Raw genomic sequence first — 16,419 nt, 5'->3', positions numbered from 1 at the left:
TTAGAGGTACCACCTGACATACTCCATTTATTAATTTGCTTATATTTTGACTTTTTACCTTAAAATGAAAGCTTTATGAAAGCAGTGACTGTTTTATTAATTGCTGTAGTTCTAGCACCCAGAACATAGTAGGCACTTAGTAAACATTTTTTGTTCAAATATTTTTATTTTACTTCTATTCTTGAATATTTTGCTACATATATGATTTTAGGTTGGTAGTTTTTCTTTAAGCACTTTAAAGATGTTGTTTTCTGGTTTCCATTTTTTTTTAAATTTTTTATTTTTTTGTCTTTTTGCTATTTCTTGGGCTGCTCCCGCGGCATATGGAGGTTCCCAGGCTAGGGGTCCAATCGGAGCTGTAGTCTCCGGCCTACGCCAGAGCCACAGCAACGCGCGATCCGAGCCGCGTCTGCAACCTACACCACAGCTCGCGGCAACGCCGGATCGTTAACCCACTGAGCCAGGGCAGGGATCGAACCCGCAACCTCATGGTTCCTAGTCGGATTCGTTAACCACTGCGCCATGACGGGAACTCCTGGTTTCCATTATTTGTGGTCGGAAGAAGCTAAGGAACCTTTAACCTGGGTATTTGTAATATTTTTTACTTTGTGTCTAGTTGTGGTTTTCTTTGTGTTAATCTTGTGTTTTCAGATCCTTCCAAATCTGTGGAGGGTGATGTCTTACCGATTTCGGAAATTTTCAGTTTTGTCTTTATCCCCTTTCCTTCTGAGATTCCAGTTACACATATATTAGAGCTTTTTCTTATGTGTGTCCAATGCCCTTTTGTGTATCTTACATTCACTTTTTTCTGTGCTTCAGTTTGGATGATTTCTATTGATTTATCATGTGGGTCTCTAAATCTGTCTTCTTTGTCTGATCTGCTTTTTGTTTTGAGCTGTACCCATGGCATGCAGAAGTTCCTGGGCTAGGGTCAAACCCATGTCACAGCAGTGACCAGAGCCACAGCAGTGACAATGCTGGATCCTTAACTTACTGACCCACCAGGGAGCCTCTCAGTAAATACCCCTCAGTAAATTCTTAATTTCAAATAACATTTTTTTCCTCTTCTTTGTTTGCTTTTTTTAGGGCCAAACCCACTGCATATGGAAGTTCTCAGCTATGGATTGAATCAGAGCTGTGGCTGCTGGCCTATACCACAGCCACAGTAATGTGGGATTGGAGCCACATCTGTGACCTACACCGCAGCTCACAGCAACACTGGATCCTTGGCCCACTGAGCGAAGCTAGGGATTGATCCTCTGTCTTATGGATTCTAGCCAGCTTCATCATCGCTTAGCCACAATGGGAACTCTACCTTTAGATCTTTAGTCTTGGCCCTGTACAATCTCAGGATTCAGTAAATGTCCTGGATGGAAGACCAGCCATTCCTCCATTCATTGAGATACCCCTTCAAGTCTCAGTTTGCTTTTGTTGCTGTAATGACTTAACACAAATTTAGTGACTTAGAACAACAGAAATTCTTTATTTTACAACTGAGAAAGTCAGAAGTCCAAAGTGAATCTCTCTGGTCTAAAATCAAGGAGTTGGCAGGTGGTATTCCTTCTGGAGAATCTGTTCCCTTGCCCTTTTCACTTCTATAGGCTGCCTGCGTTCCTTGACTTGCGGCCCTTTATTCCATCCTCAAAGCCAGCAGCATAGCATCTTTTTATTTTTTTGGTCTTTTTAAGGCTGCACCCATGGCACATGGAAGTTCCTAGGCTAGGGGTCGAATCAGAGTTGTAGCTGCTAGCCTATACCATAGCCACAGCAACATAGAATCCAAGGCGCATCCGCAACCTATACCATAGCTCACAGCAACGCTGGAACCCAACCCACTCAGCAAGGCCAGGGATTGAACTCATATCCTCATGAATAGTAGTCATATTCATTTCAGCTGCACCACAACAGGAACTCCTAGTTGGACTTTTTGACTGAACCAAATTCTCATACTTAAATTTTCTTCGTATACTGAAAACTTTACGAAGAGAATCTTTCATTGTAGCTAAATTGACTGTTTTTAGATGTCTCTTGTATTAGTTATCTGTTGCTATATAACAAACTAACACTTTTGGCTTAAAACAGCAAACGTTTATCATATTACAGTTTTGAGTGGCTTACTTGTCTGATTCTGGGTCAGGGTCTCTGATGAGGTTATAGTCATCCTGTTAATTGAGGATGCATTTATCTGAAGGCTTGGTTTGTGCTGAACTGTTTTCAGTTAGATGGCTCACTCACATGGTTGTTGGTAGGAGGTCTCAGTTCTTTATCACGTGGGCCTCTCCAGTCCTTCCAGACCACATAATCAAAGAAAGCAAGATAATACCCTAACATTTTTTATGGCTTAGCCTTGGAAACCATACTTACTATTTCTGCAGTGTCCTATTGGCTACACAAGTCAGCCCTATTCACTGTGGGAAGCAACTACACAAATCACAGAAGGCAAAGATCATTGGGGGCCATCTTAGAGGCTGTTTTTATGTGGAAAGGAAGGGTAGATACAGGGATATGGCTGTCAGGCTAGATTTTGGTTCCAGGATCATTAAAAACTTTTTTGGGTATATGCTTAATAAATAATTAAAACTGAACTTGAAAGCCCTCCAAACTGAGTGGAGGGCAGGCTCCTTTTATGTAGTACAGTAGGTTTACTGAGGTCAGTGTTTAAAAGCTTCTATATGTGAGACAGCAGGTATATATAAAGGTCTTAAGTACATAGCAATCACTTTGTTTAATTCACATTCCATACTATTTATTAAAATTCTTATACCTTATAGTGTAGGACTAGAGTGGAATTCCATCTATATTACAAACTATAATAACCTTAGACTAAATCAGTTTCGAGTTTGCACCTGCTCCTGCAGAAGACAAGGTTTGAACTTGATGATCATTTCCAGAGTTCTTTTCCAGTTAAAGAATTCAAATGACAGAATAGTGTGATTGCTTTCGAGGTAGGAAGCTGAAAGACCAAAGCCTCCTTTCTGCCTGAGGCACTGTCTATGGTGAACTTGGTTCTCTTGGATTTTACTCTTCCTAAAACCACTTCCTGTATGTCTTCCTGTCACCATGTTCTACCAAAACAGTTCTCAACTTTTACATCTATATGTCTCCCCTCAGTACATGTGCTTTGGCAGTAGGTTTACAAAGTGGAGAACATTTCTTTCTTTTCTAGGACTCCTAGTATAGGAAGGACAGACATGTACATAAATTCTTGATTATAAATAAAAGACAGTAAATCAGGACCCATCATGCCCACTTTTATTCACATGTAGCCTTATTTCCTGTTTCTTGACTTGCCCTGACCTGGTTTTCATAGTTGAATATCTTAGTGTATTGTCAGAAATCCCACACCTTAGCAGTTTGTCTTTGGAAGTGTTACTTTTTATAGTAGGTCAACTTTGGCATGTTTCACTTTTGTTGTGGTTTGACCCTTCTTTACTACTTGGTTAAGGAATGCCCTGCCTTCTGAAAAGACTAGTTGGTTTTTATGAAAGAAGGAAAGTAGAGTCTTTTGTGTGGGTAAGTACAGTTCCCCCCCCCCCCCAGTGTACAGGAAGTTTTATTTATGGCCTCTGAGCGGGAGCCCTGGTAGGGACTGACCAATAAATACAGTCTTGTTAGACACTATTAGAAGTAATTAGAAAGTGTTCAATGGCAAAACAGAAAAATTCAAAGAATGTGAAAAGGGTGATATTGATGGAAAATGGGGCTTTCTGAGTGTAGGATGATCACCACAGATTTTTTTAGGGAATGCTAAATGTCTCCTTTCCTTCCTGAGTAATCATCCTTCAGTTAATAGCAGTGTCGGAAATGTTCATGCTCAATCGAAGTTTATGCCCTGAAAAAGTGTGCCACATCTTTACTATTCATGATAAGCAGTGGTTGGGAATGGGTCAGGAAATGGTGCTCATAAAGAACCTACTACTACCTAAGCCTGGGCATTTGGAGCCTAGGAGTTTCCAACAACTAGGTTACAAGAGGCTGCAGATTAGGATAAAAAGATTATTTATATTTAGCATGATAGATCAGACTTTTCATACTTCAACCTCTGTCTACCTTATCTGTTATTTCTTCACACTTACCTTGGTGTAGCAAAATAATGATGTTCCCTCTGAAATTTTTCTTTGAAACCTTCTGTTTGAGTAAGTTTCAGGGTTTTATATGTACTTTTATTTTAAAAAGCTCTTTATTAAACTCACATTAAATAGACTGAAATCCTTGAGCATAGGATCAGCCTACAAATGTACCATCCTCAAGAAAATATCAAGCCAAAATTGCTGTTATAATATATACTATTTGCTAGTCTAATATAAACATTTAAAAATGAAGTTTAACACTAAGTAATTTTACTACGTGATGTACATTATAGGTGCATATATAATGTAAAACTTAGTCGTGGTTTATGTATGAAATTACAGACTGAGACCATTGTTCCGCAAAGTTAGTGTACTCCTGACAGAAGCACAAAGAGATTCTGGAAGAATAGCATTGCTAAATTGTTACGGATGTGCCAGATAACACATGCATTTAAAGGGAGATTAGCTGACTTTACTAATTGAAGTTGTTTTTTGTTTTTGCTTTTCTTTTCTTTTTCTTTTTTTTTTTTTTTTTTTTTTTTGGTCTTTTTATGGCCACTCCCGCAGCATATGGAGGTTCCCAGGCTAGGGGTTAAATTGAAGCTGTAGCTGCTGCCCTACGCCACTGGCGCAGCAATTCACATCTGAGGCATGTCTGCCACCTGCCCACAGCTCATGGCAAGCAATGCTGGATCTTTAATCCACTGAATGAGGCTGGGGATCGAACTGGCATCCTCATGAATCCTAGTCAGATTCATTCCCTCTTTGCCACGACGGGAACTCCTTGAGTAAAGTTCTAATGTTCATTAAATACTAATAAAGTACTAACGTTTAGTAATGAGAAAATAGTTCTTTTTTAAAGTTATTAGAGGAGCATATTACTGATATTTGCCTTACTCTTTGAACCTGGTGTTTCCATAAGCAAAAAACCTAGAGTGGGCTTCAAATTGTTACTCAATATGGAAGTAATATTCCTTTGAAAAGGAAGTATATATGTAATTTTAGTTACCAGTCTGACTTTTTTTTTTTTTTTGGTCTTTTTTTCTCTTTTTGGGGCTGCACCCGTGCCATATGGAGGTTCCCAGGCTAGGGGTCTAATTGGAGCTGTTGCCGCCGACCTACACCACAGCTCACAGCAACGCCAGATCCTTAACCCATTGAGTGAGGCCAGGGATCGAACCCGCAACCTTGTGGTTCCTAGTTGGATTCGTTTCTGCTGCGCCATGACGGGAACTTCCGGTCTGACTTTTTTTTTTTTTTTGTCTTTTTTTTGCTATTTCTTGGGCCGCTTCCCATGGCATATGGAGGTTCCCAGGCTCCATATGGGGTTGGATCGGAGCTGTAGCCACCGGCCTATGCCAGAGCCACAGCAATGTGGGATCCGAGCCACGTCTGCAGCCTATACCACAGCTCACGGCAACGCCGGATCCTTAACCCACTGAGCAAGTGCAGGGACCGAACCCACAACCTCATGGTTCCTAGTCGGGTTCGTTAACCACTGCGCCACAACGGGAACTCCCCAGTCTGACTTTTTAAATCTAATTCCGTTTCATTGGCCCTAAACATTTTATCTGTTTTCTATATTATCTCAACTCATATTGCATTGATATGGTTTTACTGGGTCTTTGGAATATACAGGTGCCGAAGCTTGATTTATAAGTTGCCTTCTAGCCAACTGTAAAGCCAAAAGGGTGAAAATAAAATTCACAGAAATCCTCTATTCACTCTTAGGAGTGAAAATATAATAACAGTAGAAAAAGAATGAAAGATTGCAGTAAACTTGCTTAGTATTTGTTTCATATCAGAGTCAACACAATTTTTGATTCACATAGGGTAAGATTAACAAGGATGAAAATGTTCTTAAAGGTTATATCCTGGTCAACAACTTACCAAGTATCTTGCCTCCCTGTTAAGTGATCCCTGACCCTATTCTTAGACCTCTATACTGACTTAAACCAAATGGCTACAGCTGCTCTAGAAAATGAGCACATTTCATACTTGAACAGCTCTGCTTTTGAGTTTTTCTTTATGTTAGTATCGGTCTCTGTAGCTTTTTACTTGAACTTACCTGGTTTTAATCTTTCCTCATGATAGCCTTGTATAATTTTTAAAGAGTTATTTAACATTTTGGAGATTACCAATGTGTTAAACCTTAGCCAGCCTAATATTTTATGTGCAGTATCTGGAAAAACGCTTTTGCTTTACTTATGGATTGTTGCTTAGGAAGATTATTATGCACTGATATTTTGGATTCAGACCTATCTATGTATGTCAGCTCAGAGTTGAGAGAAGATAGGACACTGCAGCAGCACATACAGACCCTGTTCAGTCAAATAAATGCTAGTCAAGGAAAAGGCAGATGTTTATTCATACCCCCACTGCAGACACTGGAAGGTTTTGAAGTAGCAAAGGAGTAGATAACTCATTCTGGTTATTACTCTGTTATTAATGGTATGAGGTTTTGAGTTCTGTGTATTTCCTCTGTGTGTTTATAAGAGTAAAAGTAGTTGCTAGACAGTATTGACTAGTTAGCTCTGAATAAAATGTTTTCTGCTGCCTTTTTTAAGCTTCTGGATCAGTTTAAGTGAAGTCCTGAAATTGCAATGCTGACTTTTTAGCATTGTGAATCAGAGTTTTTCTTCATTCTCTGTAACCAAAACAAAATACAGAAATAAGTTGCATGCTGGGCCCAATATGACTGAATTCTCCTCCATAACCTCTTTTTTTATTTTTATTTATTTATTTATTTTTGTCTTTTTGCTATTTCTTTGGGCCACTCCCGTGGCATATGGAGGTTCCCAGGCTAGGGGTCGAATCGGAGCTGTAGCCTCCGGCCTACGCCAGAGCCACAGCAACGCGGGATCCGAGCCGCGTCTGCAACCTACACCACAGCTCACAGCAACGCCGGATTGTTAACCCACTGAGCCAGGGCAGGGACCGAACCCGCAACCTTATGGTTCCTAGTCAGATTCATTAACTACTGCGCCACGACGGGAACTCCGACCTCTTTTTTAAAAAAATTTGAACAGCCTTAGTCTAAGAGTGTTAATACATCTTTTTTTTTTTTTTTTTTAGAATTAAATAAATAAATTTTATTGTTTGACTATGCATGTATTTTCTTGGCCCAAAATTCAAAAAGCACAAAAGATAAAAAAGTAAAAAAATCTGTAGTTCCTGTTATGGCGCAGCGGAAACAAATCTGACTAGGAACCATGAGGTTGTGGGTTTAATCCCTGCCCTCAGTGGGTTAAGGATCCAGCATTGCCGTGAGCTGTGGTGTAGGTTGTAGACGGGGCTCGGATATGGCATTGCTGTGGCTGGTGTAGGCTGCCGTTGTATCTCCGATTAGACCCCCTAGCCTCCATGTGCCATGAAAAGACAAAAAGACCAAAAAAAAAAAAAGTTAAAAACTCTCCCACCATAGCATCTTAACTACCTTATTCCCTTCCTCAGAGGTAATCATTATTATTATCTTCATTTTTAATATTTTTCTCTTAAATGTAGAATCTATACCCTTTCCCTAACCTGATTTTTATCCTCCTTTTAAGACCCTAAATATCATGATTATTTTATGAATTTCTGAGGTTAATGGGTTCCAAAAAATAATGCTTCAGTTTAATTGGCAACAGTATATAAAATGAGTACCTGATTGATTTTTGCCTACTTTTTTTTTAGCTGCTACATTGTGCTGGGGGAATACAGATATTGGACAACTCTTTTAAGGGGGCCTGTATAAATAAATGATAGTACAGTAATATGCAACAGTAGAATTACAAGGTCAGAGAAGGAATGTTTAGTGCCACCTTCTGGAAAGGACTGACGAATCCTAATGGAAGTAGGTCTGAAGCTAGGCTGTGAAATCTGCTTACTAGGCAGATGGTATTAGAGATGGAATTCTAGACAGAGGAGGAAGATCAATAGAATGCACAAAGGTAGAGGCTACTAATGGTCTAGATTGTTGAATCTAGAATAAGGAATTGAATATTGCTAAAATTATTGGGAAGTAGTGTGGTAGGAGCTAGGGCTAGATAGGCAGTTTATAAAGGCTTTTGGCATAGTGCTAAATGAGGTGGGGCCAGCTGAAACAACTTTAAACTTAAATTAGTATAGGATTAGTGTTTAGAAGAACTGCTTTGCTGGCTGTATAGGAAGTAAATAATATTAGGAATCAGGGAGTGTATTGAGAAATTTATTACAGTAATCTGAGCAAGAACTATATGGTGAGGTTAATTAGCCAGATAGGAATGAAGAGGAGGGAGAGGTATTCAAGGTATTAGGAGATACCATCAGTGAGAATTGGTAGATTATTGTTAGGAGATAAAATAATTTAGTGGTTAATTCTTTGGCAACATATAGAACTAAGTTTTGCTCTTTATCAGCTCTATGACTTTGTATAAGTTATTTAATTTTAATAAATTCTCTTTCCTCATCTGTAATAAACGCAGTTGAAGCTTTAAGCAGCCTTCATTTAACTGACTTTCTGAATTAATAGTTCCTCTCTAGTCCCTCAGTAAAACAGACCTATTTGATGTCTGTGACAAGCTCTCAGCTTGTTGGCCTTCCTATGTAAGTAAAACTAAACGACAGAATTAACCAGTCACAGCAGGCCTCATACTATATGATGCCATTTATATGAAGAGTCCAAAATAGGCAAATCTATAGAGACAAAAAGTAGAGGCTCAGTGGGGAAATGGAGAGTGACTGCTAATGGGTATTGGGTTTCTTTTTGGGGTGATGAAATGTTCTGCAGTTAATGGTTGATGCAGCTATATCATAACTGAATATAATCAAAATCACTGAATCACACACTTTGAAAGTGAATTTTATGGTATATGAATTATATCTTAATAAAATGGTCATAGAAAAAAATCTAACGTACATATGACATTTATATTTTCCCAGTTGTCTTTTGTAGCTTTTCTTCTTCTAGTGTAGGATTTAGTCAAGGATCATGCATTACATTTGATTATCATTACTCATTACCTGCTCATGGTTTTAAGAGGTTACAGTAAGAAATGTATAAATGGTTAGATTTCTGGAAATAGTAGGGAAACTTTTCCCCTCAATCTTTCTTATACATGTAGCTTCGATCTGTTATTTTAGATGCATGCAAAACAAAATATTTCATTAAGTTGACTTTTGGAGTTCACATTGTGGCACAGTGGACTACAATCCTGACTAGTATTCATGAGGATGCTGGTTTGATCCCTGGCCTTGCTCAGTGGGTTGAGGATCCGGCATGGCCATGAGCTGTGGTGTAGGTTGCAGATGCAGCTCAGATCTGGCATTAGTTTGGCTTTGGTGTAGGCTGGCCGCTGCAGCTCCAATTTGATCCCTAGCCTGGGAACTTCCATATGCTGCCAGTGTGGTCCTAAAATGCAAAAAAAGAAAAGAAAAGACTTTTACGTGGATGTAAGTTTTTGATGAAGCTTAAGCCAAGCTGGCATTTTGAGATACAAAGGTGTTTTTTGGGAGGGGCCCCTCACCCGCGGCATATGGAGGTTCCCAGGCTAGAGATCTAATCAGAGCTACAGCTACTGGCCTGCGCCAGAGCCCCAGCAATGCCGCATCAAAGCCATGTCTGTGGCCTACACCACAGTTCAGGGCAACGCTGGATCCTTAACCCACTGAGCAAGGCCAGGGATCAAACCCGCAACCTCATGGCTCTTGGTCGGATTCGTTTCCGCTGCGCCACAATGGGAACTTCCTAAAATGTTTTTCAAAAAATGACTTCTAGAAGCTTCTTTAAGTGTGAATACTCATTTGAATGTATTTGAGGTAACAGGAGGACTCTACATGGCTTTTAGAGATTCTGTTAGCGTTGTTTATAAATATTTTACTCTATCTTGGTAATTGGCCTAAATGACACTTCTTTTAAGCCCTCAAAAGTATCTAGATGTAGTACCAACAAACGTTTTTACATAGAAATAAAAATGTGGAATGATAAAATGCTAAATATGACTTTCACTCCATGATTCCCAGTAGTATACTTTAATCATGTAGGCCTTAACACTACAGTAGAACTTTTCTATGTGTAATACTGCCGTTTTAATTTTGTCATAGGAAGTTGTCTTTGGATGTGATAGTTTATTGTGTATTAAAGAGCAACCTCTATTTAAAGAAATTGTGTGGCATGGTTACAGAAATGCCTGCTGTGTCTGTAACTGCCAGTAATATTTTGTCTATGGCAGCGGACGGTTTCTACTTGAAAGAAGGGAATAATATGGAAATCAAGAATAGTTTATTAGGGTGAGTGTGTGGGAGGGTTGCGTATCTGAAGTTCAGGTGTTTTACTATAAAATGTAGGTAGATATGTTTTCTGGTTTTCCCCTTCCCTTTATATACCTTGATTTTAATTTTTATCAAATCTATCTGGCCTTTGTCGCTGTGGCCCATTGATCTGTCCATCTGTCTGTTACAGTGCATATTGGGTACTTCCAGAAGTATGAATTCAGTGATGCAAAGGACAGGAGGGCTGCAGCAGCAAAGGTAGGACAGAATCATTCCAAAGACAAGTTACTAAAGGATAATTAAACACATATATGTGTGTACACATATTGGCAGCAAGTACCTATCCTGTAAAATTTATGGAAAACCTGTTGTGACATGAAGAATTTGACCTATTTATTTTATAAAGGGCACAATTTAAAAGTTTTTTAAATTAGAAGCTTCTTTGGCACTTAGGCAACAAAGTAAATTGATATTTGCCACTCTATTTCAAAAAATGCTTAGGAGTTCCTTCCCATTGTGGCTCAGTGGTAATGAACCCAACTAGTATCTTTGAGGACGTGGGTTTGATCCCTGGCCTCACTCAGTGGGTTAAGGATCCAGCATTGACACGAGCTGTGGTGTAGCTCGCAGACATAGCATGGATCCCGTGTTGCTCTGGCTGTGGCGCAGGCCAGCAGCTGCAGCTCCGATTTGACCCCTAGCCTGGGAACTTCCATATGGCGCAGGTTAGGTCCTAAAAAAAAAAAAAATTAAAAATCCTAATAATAGAAGAAATGATTAAATGGAGGATATTTATGATATTTACTTGGTTCGTGGATCTGATTGATTTTCAGAAACTGGTGACAAAGGATACCATTTATAAAACTGGGAGAAGCAAGAAAGAGATTGATCTGGCCATATATGTATATTTATATGTATGTATATATGATTCTCTTGGTAAAAATAATCTAAAGCTTCCAGGTTGTTTTTTAACTAACTTATGTCAGGAAGCTTATGTGTTCTTATTTAGACATTTGTATCAATTTATTTGCTAAATGATAGCAATTAAATAGCAATTCCTGGTTTCTTTCTTTCTTTCTTTTTTTAAATGTTGACTTAGAATGAGAGCAACAGCGCTTTCATACTAAATCCTAAGACCTAAATCACAGGCAAGTTTTAAGAACTTAGGCAGTACAGTGCAAACATTTGAAGAAAAAGAAATGAAATTCTTAATATGATAATGTATTGGAGTGCTTATTTATTACCGTTGTATTGGCTGTAAAAAGTGAGATTTTTATAGGGATAACTAAATGATACAGATGTTTGCATCATTTTCTTTGTGGTTATACTTCTAAAGAAAGTGGCTATATTTGTATAAATTGGTTAATACAGTACTTCTCAAGACTTCCCAGAGAGTTTCCATTGTGGCACAGCAGGTTAAAAACCTGACAAGTATCTGTGAGGATGTGAGTTTGATTCCTGGTCTTGCTCAGTGGGTTAAGGATCTGGCATTGTCCCAAGCTGCTGCTTAGTTCGCAGATGTGGCTCAGGTTTGGCGTGGCTGTGGTTGTGGCATAGGCTGGCAGCTGCAGCTCTGATTAAACCCCTAGCTTGGGAACTTCCATATGCCAAAGGTGTGGCTCTAAAAGAAGAAAAGATTTCCCAAATGCAAAGGCAGATAAAAATCGTTAACTGGGAGTTCTTATCGTGGCGCAGTGGTTAACGAATCTGACCAGGAACCATGAGGTTGCGGGTTCGGTGCCTGCCCTTGCTCAGTGGGTTAAGGATCCGGTGTTGCCGTGAGCTGTGGTGTAGGTCGCAGACGCGGCTCAGATCCCGCGTTGCTGTGGCTGTGGTGTAGGCTGGCGGCTACAGCTCCGATTGGACCCCTAGCCTGGGAACCTCCATATGTCGTGGAAGCGGCCCTAGAAAAGACAAAAAAAAAATGTTTTTTTTTTTAAAAAAAATTGTTAACTGGTTTTCAGTAAAGATTGGATTGCTGGGTTTTTCAAAATGACTGTAAAACCTAAGAACTCCGGTATCTACAGACTAAATTCTGTCCCCCAAAGCCAATATTAATAGTTACTTTTATAAACTCTGTACACCATAGTGAAGAGATCTAGTCTCTTGTTGCTTGAATGTGGAAACCTATTTTGGAGTGAAGTTTGATGGCATATCATGATTTTGAATTAATAGTGCTAACACAAAAATGTTTTTGTGCATTTTAAGATGCCCTCTTTTGTTTTGCTTTTTTAGGGCCACAGCAGAGGCTTATGGAAATTCCCAGGCTAGGGGTCAAATCAGAGTTACAGCTGCCCGCCTATGCCATAACTACAAGCAATGGGATCCGAGCCATGTCTGTTATCTACACCACAGCTCACAGAAATCCCGGATCCCTGACCCACTGAGCGAGGCCAGGGGTCGAACCAGTATCCTCATGGATACTAGTTGGATTTGTTTCCACTGTGCCCCAACAGGAACTCCTAAGGTGCCTTCCCCGCCGCCCCTTTTTCGCCTACCTTGCAGCCTGTGGAATTCCCGGCTGTCAGGGACCAAGTCTGAGCCACAGCTACAGCAGCGCTGGATCCTTAACCCGCTCTGCAAGGGCCAGGGATGAAACCTGTATCTCAGCCAGTGCTGCAGGGACACTGTTGATCCTGTGGCACCACAGCAGGAACTATAGGTCTCCCCTCTTTATGAGGGGGTTGTAGAAACCTTTTTGGTTAACTTTTTAGACTTTCATATTTAGCACTTCTTTCAAATGTAATTTAGGTATTTCATGGCCTGAGTAAATCATAAATCATTTTTTATCTTTTATTATGTGACATACTGAAATGAGTATTAGTCATAAATCTATAGTTTCTTCACAATTGTCAGATCTGGCAGTCCAACTCAGTGTAAAGCAAAACACTTGTGAATTTTGGAGACCTACTGTTCTAATCCTGACTGCCACTATTGACGTTTCAAAAGTAACTTCTGCTTTTCAGTTTTTGCCGCCTTAAAATGTATGTGGCAGGTACCTTTACAAAACCTTGTTAATCTATGTCTTCATGAAAAGGGATTCACAGTAAGAAAATGAAGATGGGAACTGTTTAACTTTATCTAAATCATTGCAAAGCTTTGATTTTTTTAAAAAGTAGTTCTTATGTCATCAGTAAACTTTATGAGTGAAATGTTTTATTTTTAAAGAAAGGTAATGAGCTATATGTGTATTCTTTCTCTCTTTCTTTTCCAATTCCACTTTTTTCTGCAAGTGTTGTTATTTTTTTCCTTCAGTTGGAATTAACAACTGTGTAGTATTTTCTAACATGACCTATTGTTGGTCATTTTTTGTGTTCTGTATTGTGTGCCTCCTTCCTTTCCTTTCCTTTCATTTCTTGACCTAATCTAACTTTGCCAGTGATCTTGCTGGGCCTTTTGGGTATAAACATTTACAATTTTTATAAATAAGTCTGTTTTCAAAAAAGGTTATGGAGTTTTAACATGTGAACTATCTCTATACCCTTGCTGACACTATTAAGAATCCTAAAATTTTCATTAGTCTGATAAAGTATTACTTGGCTTTTTGTTTTTGGGGTTTTTTGTTTGTTTGTTTGTTTTGTTTTGTTTTTGCTGTACCCATGGCATGTGGGAGTTGAGCCACTGGACCAGGGGTTGAGCACATACCACAGCTGTGTGATAAGGCCATATCCTTAACCTGCTGCACTATGAGGGAACTCCTATTATTTGGTTGTTTTAATTTAATTTTTCTCTGAATTGCCTTTTCATATCCTTTGCACCTTTTCTTAGTTCTTAATGTATGATAGTTTTTGTACCTCTTTCCTCCAATCTGTTATTTGTGATTAAAAAAAAAAAAAGGAGTAATACTTGCATATGGGAACAAATAAAGAGGTATTTGGTCTTCAAATAATTACATTTATAACTTTAATTAATGTACTTCTTTCTTGCTATCACCTTTTGCCATTCTCTTTCCTCTTCTCTCACCTTTGAGGATCCCACCTTTTATCAGCTATACTTCTGTGTTATCATAAAGTTCTTTTGTGATCATAGCTAAGTCTCAGTTTGCTCATAGCTTGATTTTTTTAAAGTGACACTGTTGGATAAAGTTTGTTTTTGTGGGTTATATCATTCAGTGACAGTTTAAGTTGTGTACTGGGATTATTGTTACTTTTTTTTTTTTTTTTAAATAGATTTAATGCCAAATGTTCTGGACCTTCCTGCAGTGCTTCTGTTATCAAGGTCATTTGCATTGTATTTACTCTTCTGGAGGCCTCCATTCCACTCTAATCAGGATGCCCTTCCTTACTAAGTCTCTCCTATCGCTGTCAACCATGAACTTTTACATCACTGTTCTACCTCTCTTTCTTATATCTATGTCTTTTTTCTTCTTTTCTTTTCTTTTCTTTTTTTTTTTTTTTTGCTTTTTAGGGCCACACTTGTGACATATGGAAGTCCCCAGGCTGGGGTTGAATTGGAACTGTAGCAGCCAAGCCACACCACAGCCACAGCAACTTAGGATCTGAGCTGCGCCTGTGGCCTATACCACAGCTCACTGCAGTGCCGGATCCCTGACCCACTGAGCAAGGCCAGGGATCAAACCCACATCTTCATGGATGCTAGTCAGACTCGTTTCTGCTGCGCCACGATGGAAACTCCCTATGTCTTTTTTCTTGAATTAATCTCATTTTGCTGGACTACATTCTTAACTCCTACATTATTTTTCTAAGGATATTACTCATTGTGACTCTGATAATGTCTTTAATTTCCCTTTAAACTTGGTTACTAGATTGGTATGTTTATAAAAGATACTACCTTCACATTCACTGTTGGCTATTAAATCTAATATCAGTCTGGTTACCATTTCTTCATGACTTTTTAAAAATTTTCAGCCTTTTCTCTTTATTCTTTGTGTTCTGAAGAGATGTATAAATGTGAATCTGCTGATTGTGTTGGGCCCTTATTGGACCCTTTTATTTTATTTTATTTTATTTTATTGTTTTTTTGCCTTTTCTAGGGCCACTCCCGCAGCATATGGAGATTCCCAGGCTAGGGGTCTAATCCGAGCTATAGCCACCGGCCTAAGCCAGAGCCACAGCAACGCGGGATCCGAGCTGCATCTGCAACCTACACCACAGCTAACGGCAATGCCGGATCCTTAACTCACTGAGCAAGGGCAGGGATCGAATCTGCAACCTCATGGTTCCTAGTCGGATTTGTTAACCACTGAGACATGATGGAAACTCCTGGAGCCTTTAAACTGAAAGACTTATTAGGTCCTTTTAGAGATTTTTGGAAATTAACTTTTAATACTGTTTTGTGATTCCCTTCCCTTTCCCCTCTTTCTGGAGTTCTTTATATCAGAAAGATTTGGGTGGGGGGGTGCATGCTGGAGTGCTGAATCTTCAGCTTTCACAAGGAAGGTGATAGAAAATACCTAAAATGAAAAGATAGTAATTATCTGACAGAAGCATGTTATCTAGGATTAAAATAAATATTAGAAGAAGCAGCTAAAAGAATTTCAAACAGTTGCTTCAGAGGATTGGAAACAGTAGCAAGTGGGATATGGTAAAGATGGTTGTTAAATCTTGAGGTTACCATTAGCTTCTTTCTTTTTGTCTTTTTTGGCCACACCCATGGCATGCAGAAGTTCCCAGTCTAGGAATTGAACCCATGCCAAAGCAGTGGCAACATTGTATCCCTAACCACTGGGCTACCAGGGAACTCCACCATTAACTTGTAAAACTGTACATAGAGTAATTTTTAAAAAATGTGATTAAGTGCAATCACATCATTAAAGGTTCACATTGAGTGGTACCTTCATTCTTTAAAATCTCCTCTGCAAATATATGTAGTAGTGTTCTTAGTCTAAGCCTTCATGAAGGAAGATTCCAGTTATATGTGCCACATGTTCCTTTTTCATTATTCTTAACCATCAAGCTGTATGTTTTGAGAATAATTTGCAAGAGAATGTCCTGGAGATGTACATAATCTGTTACAGCTTGATTACAAAATTTTCTTTAAACGATGAGAGGAGTTCTCATCATGGCTCAACAGAATCAAATCTGACTAGTATCCATGAGGACGCAGGTTATAACCCTGGGCTTGCTCAGTGGGATCCAGCATTGTGGTGAGCTATGGT

General features: G+C 39.1%; 1 protein-coding gene across 3 annotated transcripts in view; it reads left to right on the top strand.

Moving 5' to 3' along the window:
- ARIH1 (ariadne RBR E3 ubiquitin protein ligase 1) overlaps positions 1-16,419 on the top strand; it is a 116,635-nt gene that overhangs the window by 15,294 nt on the left and 84,922 nt on the right. Inside the window, exon 2 of one of the 3 annotated variants that reach the window (XM_021099103.1) lies at positions 10,492-10,559. The exons of the other annotated variants lie outside the window; for them this stretch is intronic. Coding sequence (XP_020954762.1) covers positions 10,492-10,559 — 68 coding nt within the window. The remainder of the gene's footprint in view (positions 1-10,491; positions 10,560-16,419) is intronic. 3 annotated transcript variants of the gene reach the window in all.

The sequence above is a fragment of the Sus scrofa genome, chromosome 7 (genome assembly GCF_000003025.6).
Source record: "Sus scrofa isolate TJ Tabasco breed Duroc chromosome 7, Sscrofa11.1, whole genome shotgun sequence".
Lineage (NCBI taxonomy): Eukaryota > Metazoa > Chordata > Mammalia > Artiodactyla > Suidae > Sus > Sus scrofa.
The sequence above is the reverse complement of the archived record's forward strand: the minus strand, read 5'-3'. Positions and strand labels throughout refer to the sequence as shown.